The following is a 16,800-nucleotide window of genomic DNA, read 5'->3' as shown; positions in this document are numbered from 1 at the left end:
ATTGTTGTATTGTTATACTGTAGAAAATTCTAAAATTTACGTTAACATCGACAAAAACGATCGTGTTATCACCTTTGGAGCAAAGGTCATTTGGGGTTTCTCCATCTGCATTGAGTGGATCTATTATATCCATAATAATCTAATTGATTTGATACATACTGATTAAAATTATTCTTGTTGTAATTTTATAGTATGACAATTGTAAATTTTTGCTCTTTATAGTATAACAGATGCAATTTTATTGGATGATTGTCATTGTTGAAATATTGTAGTGTATCTTTATAAATTGATATTAGATATGTTATAAAATTATCTTATTCTTTTATTAGGAAAATACTTTAGCTTGATTTATGTTGGAATTGAATTCCTGTTAAGATTTTATGAGACGAGTACAGTTGTGAAATGACATCTTCAGAAAGATCGTGTAGATTGTCTCCAACAAATTAATACATGTATTAGTACGTTCTTTTTGTGTTAGTGCTCAATTTTTGTATGTATTTGACACACAAAACTATAGATGTAAAAAACATCATTGTGATGAATGACACACATTTATGATATCGGCCAATGATGTTTGAGGGCATGATTATGTTGTATATGTTTTGTTTCTATATTCATATGTCTTTTATATAGAGATATCAATTGTGTGGGTTGGTATGTGTAATAAGAATGTTTTGAATGCAACCAAAATGTTTGAAAAATGGATAATGGCACCTCAAGGAAAGAGAGCAGCTCAAGGATCTTAAATATGGTATTTTTCAGTGATTATCATCGTCGTATCAATCATATTGAGCTTCTAACATTTCTCGTGCCTGAATCGTGTTCAAAAAATTACTAGCTATCAATACATTGTATCACAATGATATTTGAGGGCAAGGTTGTTGGTACAATATCCCTTGGGTCAAGGTTGACCTGGTTGACTAAGCTTGAGAAGATTCAAGCTTGAGTCTTGATGTTTGAGTTTCGATGTTTGACAATACATGAAGACTAACAATACATGGAGATTGCAGGTGCAATCGTTCATTTGGGGAGATTGTTGGTACAATTCTCCTCTGGTCAAGGTTAACCAGTTAGATGTGAAGAAGAGTCAAGTAGGTCAAAACTGACGGGATACTTGACTGGGAAGTCCTGGTGAGTGAAGCCAGGCAGTTGAAAAATCTTGGTGAGTGAAACAAGGTGAAAGACCTAGTGAGTGAAGCTAGGCAGAGGAGAAGTCCTAGTGACTGAAGCCCGACAGTTGGGATATCCTGATGAGTGAAGCCAGGTGAAAGACCTAGTGAGTGAAGCTAGGCAGCATGAAAATCCTAGTGAGTGAAGTTAGGTGAAGGTCATAGTGAGTGAAGCCAGACAGATGGAAAGACCTGGTGAGTGAATCCAGGCACGTGGAAATCCAGGTGGGTCAAGGTTGACCGGACACCAGGTATTGAGAAGCCAAGTAGGTCAAAGGGTTGACCGGATACTTGGCACGAGGAAAAAAGTCCAAGTGGGTCAAAAGGATTGACCGGGCACTTGATGAGGAAGTCTTAGTAGATCGAGGGTGACCAGATGCTAGGCATGATGCCCCAACAGATCATGGTTGACCGGATGTTGGTTTTAGGGACTTTAGACTTGATTTAGCAAGTCACAAGTGAGCCTAATCGATTAACTGATCGATTGCCTCATGCCCAATCGATCGGTTGATCGATTGGGTGAGTCCCACGATAACTCTTCCTCCCATTCGATCTACTGATCGATTAGGAAAGAATCGCTGTCGCATAGAACTCCTCCCAATCGATCGGGTGATCGATTGGGAGCCTGGAAAATCGCGAGAAGCCTTGAATCGATTGGGCAATCGATTCAGGCGATTTCCAGAGAGCACAGAGGCGGCTGGATCGATCAACCGATCGATCCAAAGCCTCCCCAATCGATTGAGAGCTATTCAATCGATTGAGATCCGACCGTTGCGCAAGTTATATCTATTGGCGAGCGATTTCCTCAGTAGCTCTTCGATTCATCTTCACGCAATCACAGCGATTTCTCCACAAAGACTCACGCCAGTTCTTGAAGCATTCTTGGAGCAAGGATTGTTGTCCTTCCAAGATCAAGAGGCGCTCAACACAAGAAGAAGAAGCTAGGGTTAGGATTTATGCTGTAAATCTTGTAAGATCTTGCTTGCATTTTGCTTCCCTTTCTTTCTTCTTGTACTGAGAGTGTTGTAAGGCTTCTCCGCTCTCGGTAGTTACCGTAAAGGAGTGTTTTCATAGTGAAGAGTGCTCGTGTGTGTAGATCCTTGGATTAGTCGCCTCTTCTTGAGGTGGACACCAAGTAAATCCTTGTGTTAGCGTTGTATTTTTGTTTCTTGTAAATTCCGCTGCATATCATCACCAAGAAGCAAGCTACGATGAGCGCGACGAGCTATTCACCCCCCTCCTACAAATCGACCCTAACAAAGGTTTCCTTCAGGACATTTGCTCGAACACATAGGATATGAGCCCATGTCAATTCGAGATCATTTGGTTCATCAGCCGATTTTAACCAAAACCAACTAATAGACCTTAGCAATTCAAAAAAAAAAAAAATCAAAATTTCATATCTTCAGAAAGATGGCACCTCAAGGATCTCGAATATAGTGTTCTTCAGTGATCATCATCATTATACCATTCATATTGAGCTTCTGACATCATTTCTTGTGCCCGAATCTTGTTAAAAAATTTACTGCTCTCAATATATTATATCACAATGATATTTGAGGGCATGGATACATTTAGGAGATCCGTCCGAACACAAAGGAAATGGTTACAGGTCTCTCTAAGGTCGTTTGGTTCATCAGTCGATTTTATACAAAATCGACTAATGGAGCTTAGCAATTCTAAAAATATAAAATTTAACAACCTCAACAAGAGGAAAGCTCAAGGATCTCAAATATGTAGTTCAGTGATTATCATCTTCATATCATTTAAATTGAGCTTATGATATCATTTCTCATGCCAGAATCATGTTCAAAAAATCATTACTCTCAATACAATATATATGTTGATGACATAGATACATTTAGGAGACCAACTCGAACACACAGGAACTAGTCTTATGTCAATCCAAAATTATTTGATCCATCAGTCAATTTTACTCAAAACCAACTGATGGACCTTAGCAATTCTAAAATTTAATATCCTCGGGAAGAGGGAGACTTAAGGATCTCAAATATGGTGTGGTTCAGTAATTATCATCTTTATATCATTTAAATTGAGTTTACGACATCATTTCTCGTGCTCAAATCATATTTAAAAAAATCACTACTCTCAATATGATATATCGTAATGATATTTAAGGGCATGAATACATTTAGGAGACCAACCCAAATATATAAAAACTGGTCCTATGTTAATTTTAGGTCTTTTGATCCATCAACCTATTTTGCATTAACATCAATCAATTTTGCATAAAATCGGCTCATGGACCTTAGTAATTATTAAAATTGAAACTTTAACATCCTCAAAAAAGAGAAACTTAAGGATCTCAAATGTGATGTGGTTTAGTGATTAATATCTTCATATCATTTATATTGAGCTTACAACATCATTTAGTCAATCTAAGATTGTTTGGTCTATTAGTTGATTTTTCCTAAAACTGACTGATGGATCTTAGCAATTCTAAAAATCTAAAATTTAACATCATCCAAAATTTAACATCAAGGATTTCAAATATGGTGTTATTAAGTTATCATCATCTTCATATCATTTAAATTGAGCTTACGATATCATTTCGATATCGTGCTTAAATCATATTAAAACAATTACTACTCTTAATACAGTATATCGTAATGATATTTGAGGGCATAGACATATTCACGACAACTGCTGTAGTTAATGAACAGTGTCACAAGAATTCCATCAGACGCTGTTAATCATATAAATTATTAGTTACAGATCCTAGAGTAACCCATACAAGGATTTTTTTTGGGAAAGAAAACAAGTAAATAATTTGGAAAATAAGCAAACATTACAAAATTTCCTATATTTGATATTAAGATGGTCCATTAACGAGGCCAAGCCTATACAACAACGTAGAAATTTACAGCTGATTGTCTTTCTGCTATAAGCTCAACATAGTAGATATACAGATATCTAAAATTAAGTTATCCTTACAAGAACAACATAATCTATTATCATACTGGCTTTCTGTAATTAGTCCACTGGTAATCCATCACCTTTTGGTAATTGTTATTCATTTTCCTCTTCCCAGTAACTTTACTACTGCCATTATGAATCTGTAAACTTTGTGACTAAGAATGCATTAATACAGCGTTTTTTTTATGAAATAATTGCCCTAGCATAACAAAAAATGAAATTATGATAAGAAAAAAGGTTCCAACTTGAGGTTAATTAACGATAGTCTATGTGAACATAAAAGAAAATAATGGGGAATTATGTGCGCCTTTTACCAAAGAGAACTGTTTTTAGAATTTGCTCATGGCCTCAGTTGTGTCATATAGATAAGTGAGTTTAGTTTAGGATTTTTTTTATGGTTGAGGCATCAGCTAACTTAGTATAAACCACAGATACTGGTTGAGGCACTTAGCATAAACCACCGATCAGCTTGGTAGAACTCACTGATTTCTCATTCTATTGCTCAAAAAATTGTTCATGGAATTCCTTGAATTCAATAATATGGTGTTGTTAATTCTTTGATTCCATTGTGGGATACCGGTTAGAACTCTACCGGGTTGTGATTATTGTCCTCATCTTCTCCTTTTTAATCACAAAGCTAATCTTCATCATGATCTCCTTTAGAACAGCCTCAAGATCGTCCATGAGAGTGATCTGACCCTTGACTCCTTAGGTGACCATGAGCGCTCCTCCTTACAGCAAAGGTGCCCAATGATGTGCCAGTGATTGTGAGTTGAGTGGCAGTAGCAAGGTGTTAGGTTAAATAAAAGGGTAAGGGATATATCTGCCATTTGGTTTTTGTTTCTATCCTGCTCCATCCTCTCTTTCCTATATCTCAACTAGACAAGTTTTTGCTTCCATCTTTCCTCTCCCTCCCCCTCCCCCTTCCATTCCGACCTTCACCTCCCTTCCATTCAATTAGACTCCCTTCAATCAAACATAGCCTTATACATTAAAGCAACCACATTGTGTGGGATCAAAAGTTCAAATACCGTCCCACGGGATTATCCGGAGTGGTTAGTGCGTAGAAGATTGCCCAATGAAATCGTGGGTTCGAATCGTGAGATAGTTAGGGCGTAAATTCCTGATCCCCGTGTCCCTCTTCTTACTGCGCACTAGCTTTTCCGGTTACCGTGATTAACCTCCCTCGTGATGACCTTGGGCAAGGTACGGCGGAGACGTTGGGGGCGAGTGTTATCGCCTTTTGCCCAAAAAGTTCAAATACCAAATAAGTGTTTGTATAAAAGCAACAATAAACCTAATGTGGTACGACCATTTCTTGAAATCTCATATTAACGAAAGCTTCATGCATCAGCCAGTCTTTTACAAAAATAAGTAGTGAATTGCAAAAAAAAAAAAAAAAAAAAAAAAAAAATCAACAGTTAACATCGAACTTTCAGAAAATAGATCCACAAATAGATCCACTATTGCTGGCATGACAATTTAAAATTCAATAACTTTATTCCACCAAACAAACTTTTTTGACCTTTGGAAAGAAGAAGAATAGGAACTAGAATTCATTTCGTCACATTAAGCATATAGAGTAGCTGTAGTAACTTCACAAACTCCTCTGGTTCTTTACTAGGCGTATTCTACGCCCTCCTCCACCTGCAGTTGCCTTCCAGAAAGTAGAAAGAAAGCGTATGAAACCACATCAAAGAATTCAAAATTTTTTAAGAAGATGAAAGGGTTTAGTTCTTCAAATATTCTTGGCAGATTATAACACAGTGAGCAACTGAGCCCAAGGATCAATATCACCATATGCTATGAGTTCTTTACGAGGCCTTCTATACCAAACAGCATCATGATATAAAAGCTAAGAAACTTACAGAGTGAACTTGAGAATCACGATGACAGAAGGTGGATTGGACTACACTGTCCTACCTACATCTATTCCAAAAGGAATACTTCTTAAACTTTCACTAGAAAACTACATTGACATTTAGGTGTATCCTTTCTTCAAGTTCATCATAATTAGATGTTACATCACTTTCAAATGTGAAATACTATTTTTGATCAATGCACTTGGCAGTTACAGCCATAAGTCCATAATCAGCATATTATAACACTAACACCAAACAAGAAACAGAGGTAGTAACTATAACCAATGACGCAATAAAAAAATGTAGGTATTAAAATAATAAAACATGTCTCGTCTATATGAACCATCACAAGTTTTTATGAAGTTTCTTGATAGGAAGAGGAAATGTGACGAGAATTACAAATCAACATGTCTCATCTATATGTACACCAGAAAATAATGCCAAGTTACTGCAGTGGAGTATCTTGATCATGACTGGAAAGCCAATTTCATTGGCAAGCTTCACAGCTTCCTCTGTTGACTGTAATGCTCAAAAGGATGCTAGGGATTAGTTCACCAAGTCAAAAAGGATTGTTCTTACAGATTACAGTCCACTAGCAAAGCCAGCTACATTTCTAAAGCAAACTAACGTCCACGAAATGCTGCTTTAATACTTTCAGCAATCCCTCACTTCGGGGCATTGTAGGAACACCTGCATTCTTCATTGTTCGCCTAACAGGAGATTTATCCCCCATTACTCTAATGCTGTCAGGCTGGAAAAAATTGCAGTATCACAGATCACTCAGTCAACAGCGAAACTTCCTAAGAGATTGATCAAGATAAGAGGTTGTGATTAATCTCAAACAAATAACCAAGAAAAATATCTTGATTATGAAACAAACAGTCCCATAGGCGAACACTGTTCTCAGAGTTGCATCCTAGAATCCTTATATCTCTATATAGCCAGTGAATGCATAAGAAATTGGAACATGATGATTGGAAAAGATCATTATTATACACTATGTAACTGATTCTGAATATGTGGATGAAAAGTACTGGTAAAATTCTTCATTCACAATAAAGACAACCCAATAAAATCATCATTTAACCACTGTAAATTTACAGACACCATCTTTCTAAAGACTTCATTGCCCTCACATGGGAAATGATATCATATAATGTCAAATGTATGAAGTTAACACTCTTGATGCAAAATTATTTAAAAGAAAAATTAATCAAACAAACAATGTATATGTTTTTTCTAGGGTATAGATATCACAGAAAATTTTAATAATTTATAATGTCTAACATCTTAAACCCAATAGTTCACCCATCATCATAAAGGATTCTTACATTGGGGCCAATGAAGTTGATGCCATGCTGTTTGCAGGTGTCAACAAAAGTAGCATTCTCGGACAGGAAGCCATAACTAGGATGTAACATAGTACATCCACGATTGATGGCAGCAGATAGGACCTTTTCAACCGCCAAGTACCTATCAAACAGTTAACAACATAGACAAAATAGAAGTGTGAGATTCTTTTACTGCACCAAATTAGTAGCACAGACCTTACAATGAATGGTTGCATCACTATTACAGCTACAAACCGCCATTTGAGCTACTTATTAAGATTTTTTTTCACAAAACTGCATGGAAACAACACTCACGATTGACTGCTTGGACCTTCACCAATGCAGATAGCTTCATCAGCTAGCCTCACATGAAGAGCTTCCTGATCTATTGTGGAATGTACAACAACACAAGGTATTGCTATTTCATGTGCAGTTTGAATCACTCTAACATCTATTTCTCCTCTATTAACTACCAGAATCTTCTCAGACTGCCAAGTTGCACAAAAAGATTCACCATGATTGTTTGATCTCCTGGTCACGCAGACAGTTCTTCTAGAAGAACATATATTGCTGAAATTTGAAGCCCATCCCAGATTAAATCTGCAGCGCTCTTTTTTATTCCTCCAGAAAATCTTGGAAACAAACCCTTCAGATAGAGGCATCATGAATTAGGTGATAATAGGCCAAAATGTCATATCTTACAGACATGAGAGTTTCACAAGATTGTATTTTCATGGTCTATCTATAGATGCAGATGACTCTGGAAGATTGTAAACCAAGGTTTCAACTTTTATTCAAAACACAACACAAGGAAAGGTGCAGCAAAAAAGTATGAACGATAAGCAGCATATACCTAAACAAACTTAGATGCGTAGTTACTTAATTTTGTCGTGACTTTTACATGTGTTAGAGTTTGGTGATCCGAATTCTTACTTTGGATCGGCCCAGAAGTTTCGCGGTGTGACATTATGGATTTACAACCCATTAAATGGATCTGATTTTTCAATCCATATTTACAAAAATAGATACATATGTATAAAAATTTATTTGAAAGATAAACACCTTCAAATCGAATGTCAAAATATACATCATAACTAAAAAGTTATCCTCAGACAAACCAAAAAGTTATCCTCAGATAAACCCATTGACCATCACACAAGTCACTTACATCATCCTTCACTCAAATTCCCTCTCACTCATGCTTCACGTGAAAAAAAAATCACAAGCAAAAATAAAGGCAAAGCACCCTCCAATCACAAACTCACACATCACTCGCACACCATTACATGCATTACATGCATTCATTCATGCATTACAAAATGTTGGACAGCAGCATTATATATTCGGAGAAGCATAGCACAGCAGCATAATATTCGGACATGGATAGCACGGGCAGGAAAATGGAGCATCAGAAGCACAGTCAGCAAGCATAGCATCAAAAGCACGACCTAAGGGAAGCCCCACGTGACCAAGGTTATCGTTCCATTATAGATCATTGCCCCATTTTTAGCGAGTGATCAATTTTCAACGGATTTAATATGTCTTCACCGTGAGCCATTTGCTGTGGACTAGATAGGTCTTTATGGTGCACCCTTCTAGGCTTTTTGGCAAAGCCTCAACCATCAACAGATTTGGTATTGTCCTTACCGCAAGCCGTTTGCTGCGGACTAGATAAATCATTATGGTAGATCTGTTCACCCTTTTGGGCTTTTTGGCAAAGCCCCAGCCATTAACGGATTTGGTACTGTCTTTATCGCGAACCGTTTGCTGCGGACTAGATAGATCAATTATGATGGATCTATTCACCATTATCCTCTTCCATGCCTCACATAGAAAATCAAAAACAAATACAAAGATATGCCACAAAATTCTAACAAACCAATCATCATTTGCCACCTTTGTTGAGAATTGTCCAAGCATGCAATGTTGAAATCTGTTCAAGTCACCCTTTGTCACCAATTCACGTTTTTACTCAATAAAATCCATTCAACCAGTGAAATCAACCATTAGTCTCTACGAATGCAAGCAAAATCACATGCATACCTTGAGTATAGGCAACACATTTCCAGCAAATTGGAAGAAAACGGACAGCACATAAGTCGGACAGCAAGCACAGTAAGCTTCAACAACATCCACCAGCAGCATTCAACAATTTACCAAGAAACATCTTGACACAGCAAAGTCAACCATGGATGCAAGCACACTCCTTGGACGGCAAGTCATCAGAACACGGACACTAATCCAACTCGAATGGATAAGTGCTAGACCGATGATAGATTAATGAACCGATGGACATGGATTTGAATTTTGCGAAATATCCTCTCAACATCAGGAGCTATCCCCTCATATCTACATTTATTGCGGGCTTCCCATAGAGTATAAATCATATTGGAAATGCCAAGGTATCGAGCCTTCATTTTGCGGTTGCCTCCTTTATAATGTTGTCCGAAAACTTACAGCAACTCCCCAATTGATTTAAAATCATGTTGAAGCTCCAACCAAGGCTTGACCTTCCTCCACAACTCACACGTTATGGGGCATTCAAAGAACAAATGGCCAATTGATTCATCTTGTTGTCGACAAAGCATACACTCTTTGTTTGATTCATAGATCATCCTATCCGCAGTTTGTAACTTGCCATGTACAAGTAGCCAAACAATGAATCGATGCTTTGGTAAAATTTCCGGCCTCTAAATCAAGGATCTCCAAGTCACTGAAGCACCTCTCGGTCTAAAGAAATCATAGGCATTTGCTACTCCTTTTTTCCTCGCTGCAAACCACTCAATCAACTTTATATTTGCTGCCCCATTTCCATTCATGGCGACTTAAATCTTGTCCCGAATTTGCACAAGTCTCTTGATAAGTAGCGAATTCGAAGCCTTTGTCTTCCAATGCCAAAAATCAACCCCTTTAATATAGTGATGATGAACCCATCTTACCCAAAGCGAGTCCGTCTTTGATTGGATTGCCCAAAGGATTTTGCTTAATAGAGCTTCATTCCATGCACTTAGATCTCGGAGGTCATATCCACCATCATGCTTAGGAAGACTAAAAGTGTCTCATGCAATTGGAGGGAACTTAGTAGACCATACAAACATTCGGTATATTGCTTTAATTTTTTCAATAACTCCTTCAGGTATAGGAAGTAAAGAAAGCCAATAACATTCTATACCTTGTAGCACCGATCACACCAATTCAAGCTGCTCCGCATTTGATAATGTATGTTTTGGCCAAGAATTTATCTTCTTTGTAATAGCCTCAAGTAGGGGGCCATAGTTGGCAATCCGCAACTTCTCCGCCGCTAGTGGGATACCTAAATATCGGAATGGAAAAGTACCTTCTTGAAATCCAGATATGTAGGAGCCGACCCTTCACCCCCACATCAACCCCAACCATCCGCCCGAGCAAACAACATCAAATCGTCGTCATAAGCTAAATGAGTGATGCCAACCTCGTTGCACATAGGATGATGGCGAAATGAGGGCGACGAACAAGCGACCTGCAGTCTTCTTGAGAGCACTTATATACATAAACCAAATAAGAGAGGAGATAAAGGATCACCTTGCCTCAAACCGCGTTGTCCGCTAAAGTATCTATAGATGCCACCATTGAGGGAGATTGAATAAGAAGTCGTAGTTACACATTCTCTGAGCCATCCACAATACCGTTGGGGAAAACCAAAACCAACGAGTGCTGCCATAAGAAATTCCCAATCCACCGTGTCAAATGTCTTCCTCAAATCAACCTTGATCATACACCTTGGTGATATTCTTTTTCGAGCATACTTTCGTAAGAGTTCTTGGGTCAAATTAATATTGTCTTCTATCGATCTTCCTTTGCACAAATGCCACTTGAGCCGGATCCAACAAGAAGCCCAAAACCGAAGCTAATCGACTCGCCAAGATCTTGGATATTACCTTGTAAAAAGCATTGCAGCATGAGATAGGTCGATAATCCGACACCCTCAGGGCATGATCCACCTTTGGAACCAAGGTGGGCGGTGTATGATTTCATTGTTTAAGCAATTTTCCTTAGTGAAAGAACTCTTGAACTGCTGCCACAAAATCTGAACCTACAATGTCCCACGATGAAGTGAAAAATTTCGCCTAATAGCCATCTGGACCCAGTGCCTTGTCACATCCAATGTCATGTAGGGCTTCTTTGATCTCTTCCTCACCCACTGTCATTATCAACCCTTCTGATTGGGATCCAGTTAGCTTCCTTCCAGGGATATTACTGCTGTCCATAGGGCTGCATGTTTCAATTTTGCCAAGCAAGTCATGAAAGAAGCTTACAAATTCATTCGAATCATCGAATTCATCTATTCTACTCTCTCTTGAGCATTCATCTTATCTTGTGCATAAAGAGTCCAAAAAGCCTACGAGAAGGTTCGCTGGTCTCGGAATTCGGAGTGCTACGATTCTGAGACGTTCGTCGTTGTATCTTGGGAACGAATTGCTGCTATCCGTTAGCACCATAGCGGAGCAATATCGTTTACGGAGATAGTGTCGAACACTAGCCTCGACGATCCATATCAGTTTGCGCGCTCTCCGGGAGATACCGGACCCAACACCAACAACACCCATGTTGTTGCCATGACCACCTCCATCGGCGTGATCAACCTGATGCGGTCGTCGACCACAGGAGGAAACCACGACACGCAGTCGTAATTTCCCGATGGTGTGACACATGACTTGCTTGGGTTCGTGATCGTGCCCCATTCATCTCCTCTGCGGCTCAAGAACTCAGCCTTCCATTGCCCAGCAATGGTAGAGAATCGTGACACAATTACGATCTCGCTTGGAGACAACTACCTCTGTTGGCAATTTTTCTCGGTAACGAACAATAGCAAAGAATCATAACAATTTCGTAGAATGATTTGTCAACACAGAGGTAAGTTTTAGGGATTTCTCATGCTTGAACAGAGAATATGAACCTCATCATATAATTCAAACATGCATTATCATGCTTTAGAATGCATACTGCTCTGATACCATTATAGCAATCTAAATGCATGAATCAAAACATAAATGGTAAACATTTACAGTGATCTCCCATAGATCTGCAATCGGTGACTGTATGATTTCAGACTTGCTATCGGAAGAGCAATTACAAAATTGAAAAACTCTTCGCAATTTCACAAACCAAATCTCGTAGCCTCAGATGCGACAACTACAACTTCTCAACTCTTCCACACCTTGTCGATGAAAGACTTGGACTCCTTATATAACGGGAATACCAAGCGGTATATTAGTAAATTGCCCCTTGAAAATATGGGTAATGTGGGTATCATGGGTATCCCACGTTCCCATTACTAACATTGAAACAGTCACTGAAGTAGTGGTATAAGAGATTTGATGCATTTATGACCACTCATGACTTCAGGAGAATCAGTTATGATAGTTGTGTATATTTTAGAGTGAGTGGTGATGGATCATTTGTTTATCTACTCTTATACGTTGATGATATAATATATATTGATTGCAACCAAAGATCAAAGAGATGTAAGAAAGGTGAAAGCCCAACTAAGTAATGAATTTGAGATGAAAGATTTGGGTGCAGTAAAGAAGATACTTGGAACGGATATTGTGAGAGGTCGGTCAGCAGGTAAATTGTACTTAAGTCATAAAGGGTGCATTGAGAAAGTCCTCAATAGATTTAATATACAGAATGCCAAGCTTGTAAGTACTCCATTAGTTGCTCATTTTAAACTTTTATCTGCCTTGTCACCATAGTTAGATATTGATGTTGATTATATGTCACAAGTTCCATATTCTAATGCGGTTGGTTTCCTTATATATGTCATGGTTTGTTCATGCCCTGATTTAGCATATGCGGTGAGTGTTGTCGGTAGATATAACCTTGGTAAGGAACACTGAAAAACAGTTTAGTGGATTTTCATATACTTGTGTGGTTCTACTGATGTTTGTTTACAGTTTGGGACAACTACAGATAGAGTTGTCAGTTACGTGGATTCTGATTTTGCTGGAGACCTTGATAACAGAAGATCTCTCATTGGTTATATTTTCAGTATTGGTGATTGTGCTATTACCTGGAAGGCGACGTTGCAGGCTACCGTTGCATTGTCAATTACAGAGGCTGAATACATGACCATTACGAAAGCTTGTAAAGAAGCAATTTGGTTGAAGGGCCTATTTGGTGAACTTAGTGAAGACTTACAGATTACTACAATCTATTTTTCTCACGAAGGATCAGATGTTTCATGAGAGAACGAAACACAATGATGTGCGGTATCATTTTGTGTGTGATGTGATTGATCGTGGTGATATTGCTGTGAGCAAAGTTAGTACACACAATAATCCCGCTGATATGATAACCAAGTCACTCCCTTTTGCCAAGTTTAAGCATTGCTTGAACTTGGTTAGTTTTCATTGTTGAGTTTTGCCTGTAAGGGCCTTTCTATGGAAGAGGTGAAGAGTTTGCGTTCTCTTATCGAAGAATTGGAATTCATTTCAAGATGGAGATTGTTATAGTTTGGTGATCCAAATTCTACTTTGGATCGGCCCGGAACTTTCGTGGTGCGATATTATGGATTAACAACCCATTAAACCGATCCAATTTTCAATCCATATTTATACTTACTTAAAAAGTGTATTTTTAGGGTACAATGATATAACCTTCTTTAGCCGTTGTTTTTCCTTTCGATAATTGAGTCAAAAATTATTTGACAGCAAAATATTCTCTTCTCTCTTCCCGTGATTTTGCACTGTCAAGGATTTTCCACGTAAATCTGAAAGTGTTCAAAATTTTATTTCTTTTTTACGCTTCATTTTTCATTCATTATCATAAATTTCTAACAACATGCGATATAAACTTACACCTCGTCGAGGATAGTTTAGGTAAGACATAAGTGACATCACATGCAATACATATTTGCATTCTACTTGGTCAATGCCGGGAAATGCTCCAATCTTCTTCTTTCTGCAAACAGTGAAAGAGATCCCTTAGATCTATTTCTTCTATTCAATGAAAACGCTTAGCTACCAAGCAAATGCAAGGGAAATCATACTCCTAGAGAACATGTGGCCATGCTTGTAGTAGAAAGTATTGATTGCTACTCGGAATGTCGTTCTAGTTCCTCTATAGAAAAATTTGTACAAGCATAGAACTATCCTAGCTACCTATGTGCTCTAGTGAAATTAAATTTAGATTGCAAGCAATGCTTAACATTATTAATTCAAATTTTCCTTCAGAATTTAAACTTGGATTGGAAACGATACTTAACATTTTTACTCCAAGTTTAACCGATGTGTTCTTCATAAGTTAAACTATATTATAGAAGTTAATTAAATTTATATTTCAAAGATTGGCTTCCAGGTTAAACATGGTGAGGCATTAGGTCTTCTTGAGTATGAGATCATCCACCACTTCCTAGACAAAGCTTTTCAAAGAAATCAGATATTTAACTTCTTACAGTAAACTAGGTTTAACTATAGAGACCCTCAATAGAAGCACAATATCGAAACATGAAATCAAAAAATAAAATTGATAACAAAACGATAACCTAAAACCGATAGTCTCTTATGTTTGGTTTTTCAAGATCTATACAAAGAAGATGAACTAGTTATGACGCGGAAACAAATAACTAGTTATACCTTTCTTAGTAGCTTATAGACCTCTTGATCTTCTGTTGTATTCCTCTCCTCCTCTTAGACGTTGTGTGGGCAACGATCTACCAAGATGAAATCCACCCAAACTTCTTCCTTTGCTTCTAAATTTCGGCCACCAACTAACCTCCAAGGGATGCTAGACAAGAGAGCTTCCTTCTCTTCTTCTTCTCCTTCAAGCAATCGGCCACCAAGAGAAAACCAAGCATGATGCTGCCAGCCTCTAAGAAAGAAAACAAAAGGAGAAGAGAGAAGGAAGAGGGTCGGCCACCAAAGGAATAGAAGAGAGGAGTTTCAGCCACAATAGAGAGGATGCAAGGCTTAGGTTGTTCTCAATGAGACACCCTCTCCCTCTCTTTTATAATCCTTGGTTAATCTAAAAAATAAAAACATGGCCGACCACCACTTGTGCATCAAACAAGGAAAGATTTTAAACAAAAAATTAAAATATCTCTTTTAAAATCCCTTTTGTGATTAGCTATAAATGGCATGTTTTATAAAATTAAAATCTTCTCTTTTAAATCCTTTTGTGGATGTCTATAAAAGAAAAGATTTAAAATAAAACTTATTTTATATTATGGTTACAAAAAGGAAAGTTTAAAATTAAAATCTTTCTTTTAAACATTATAGATAACTACAAATAAGGAAAGATTCCAAATCTGTCTTTTAATCCTTCGTAGAAAACTATAAAAGGAAAGATTTTAAAATTTTAAAACTCTCTTTTAAAATCATGTGGAAAGCATCATAAAAGGAAAGTTTTTAACAAAATAAAAACTCCCTTTTATTTCCTTTTGTGACCGATCTAAAACAAGAAAGATATATAATTAAAATCATCATTTTAAATCCTTTTAATGGATCTATATAAAAGGAAAGATTTTACAAAAAATAAAACTTCCTTTTCTATGTGTGGATAGCCGGCCCCTTGCTTGGGCACCAAGCAAGGCTTGGCCGGCCCTAGCTTGGGCTCCAAGCTTGGCTTGGGTGACCCCTTGCTTGGGCTCCAAGCAAGGATGTGGTCGGCCCTTAAGCTTGGTTAAGAAGCTGGGCTTTGGGTAGATATAAAAGCTTTATAAATAAGAGGCTACAACAGAGACCGAGAGGAGGAATTGATTTTGGTCTCCCGATGAGGTTGAGCTTCCCATGTTCGCCCCGAACACCCAACTCAAGTTCATCACTAATAACTCATACCACTAAAGAGTTATTATTGCACTACCACACCAATCTCATATTACAATATGGGCTCCTTCTTATCATGAGTGCGCTATTCTCTCTGTGTTTAAGATATCGAATTCCCATTAATTAAATGAGTTACTGACAACTCATTTAATTAATATCTAGCTCTAAGAGTAGTACCACTCAACCTTATTGTCATGTCGGACTAAGTCCACCTGCAGGGTTTACATGACAATCCTTATGAGCTCCTCAAGGGGACATCATCAACCTAGATCACTAGGACACAGTTTCATTCTATAATCAACAACACACCATATAAATAATATCATTTCCCAACTTATTGGATATTTTGATTTAACGAACTAAATCTCACCATTTGATAAATTAAAGAAATAAATATTAAGTATACGTGCTTGTTATTATATCATGATTAAGAGTACGCACTTTCATAATAACAGAGGTCCTGTTTTTTTTTACCGACAGTATAAAAAGAACAACCTCAAATGGTCCTGCTCAATACACTCAGAGTGTAGTAGTGTAATTTTTTAGTCAAGATAAACTAATACCAAATTATACTACAACCATTCCAATGGTTTGTCTCATTCCATCTTGGTTGTGAGCAACTATTTATAATTTATAAGGAACTGATAACATGATCTTCTGTGTGACACTACACCCCATGTTATCTTCAATATAAATT

The 16,800-nt window shown here is 37.6% G+C and overlaps 1 protein-coding gene across 1 annotated transcript; it reads left to right on the top strand.

Moving 5' to 3' along the window:
- Nucleotides 1-12,065: 12,065 nt before the first annotated feature.
- On the top strand, nt 12,066-13,526 carry LOC122050805 (secreted RxLR effector protein 161-like). Its single transcript, XM_042611681.1, has 3 exons — nt 12,066-12,134; nt 13,035-13,136; nt 13,236-13,526. Exons 1-3 carry the CDS (start codon nt 12,066-12,068, stop codon nt 13,524-13,526), a joined length of 462 nt encoding a protein of 153 aa, XP_042467615.1.
- Nucleotides 13,527-16,800: the final 3,274 nt, after the last annotated feature.

This window comes from Zingiber officinale, chromosome 3A (assembly GCF_018446385.1).
Source record: "Zingiber officinale cultivar Zhangliang chromosome 3A, Zo_v1.1, whole genome shotgun sequence".
Lineage (NCBI taxonomy): Eukaryota > Viridiplantae > Streptophyta > Magnoliopsida > Zingiberales > Zingiberaceae > Zingiber > Zingiber officinale.
The sequence above is the reverse complement of the archived record's forward strand: the minus strand, read 5'-3'. Positions and strand labels throughout refer to the sequence as shown.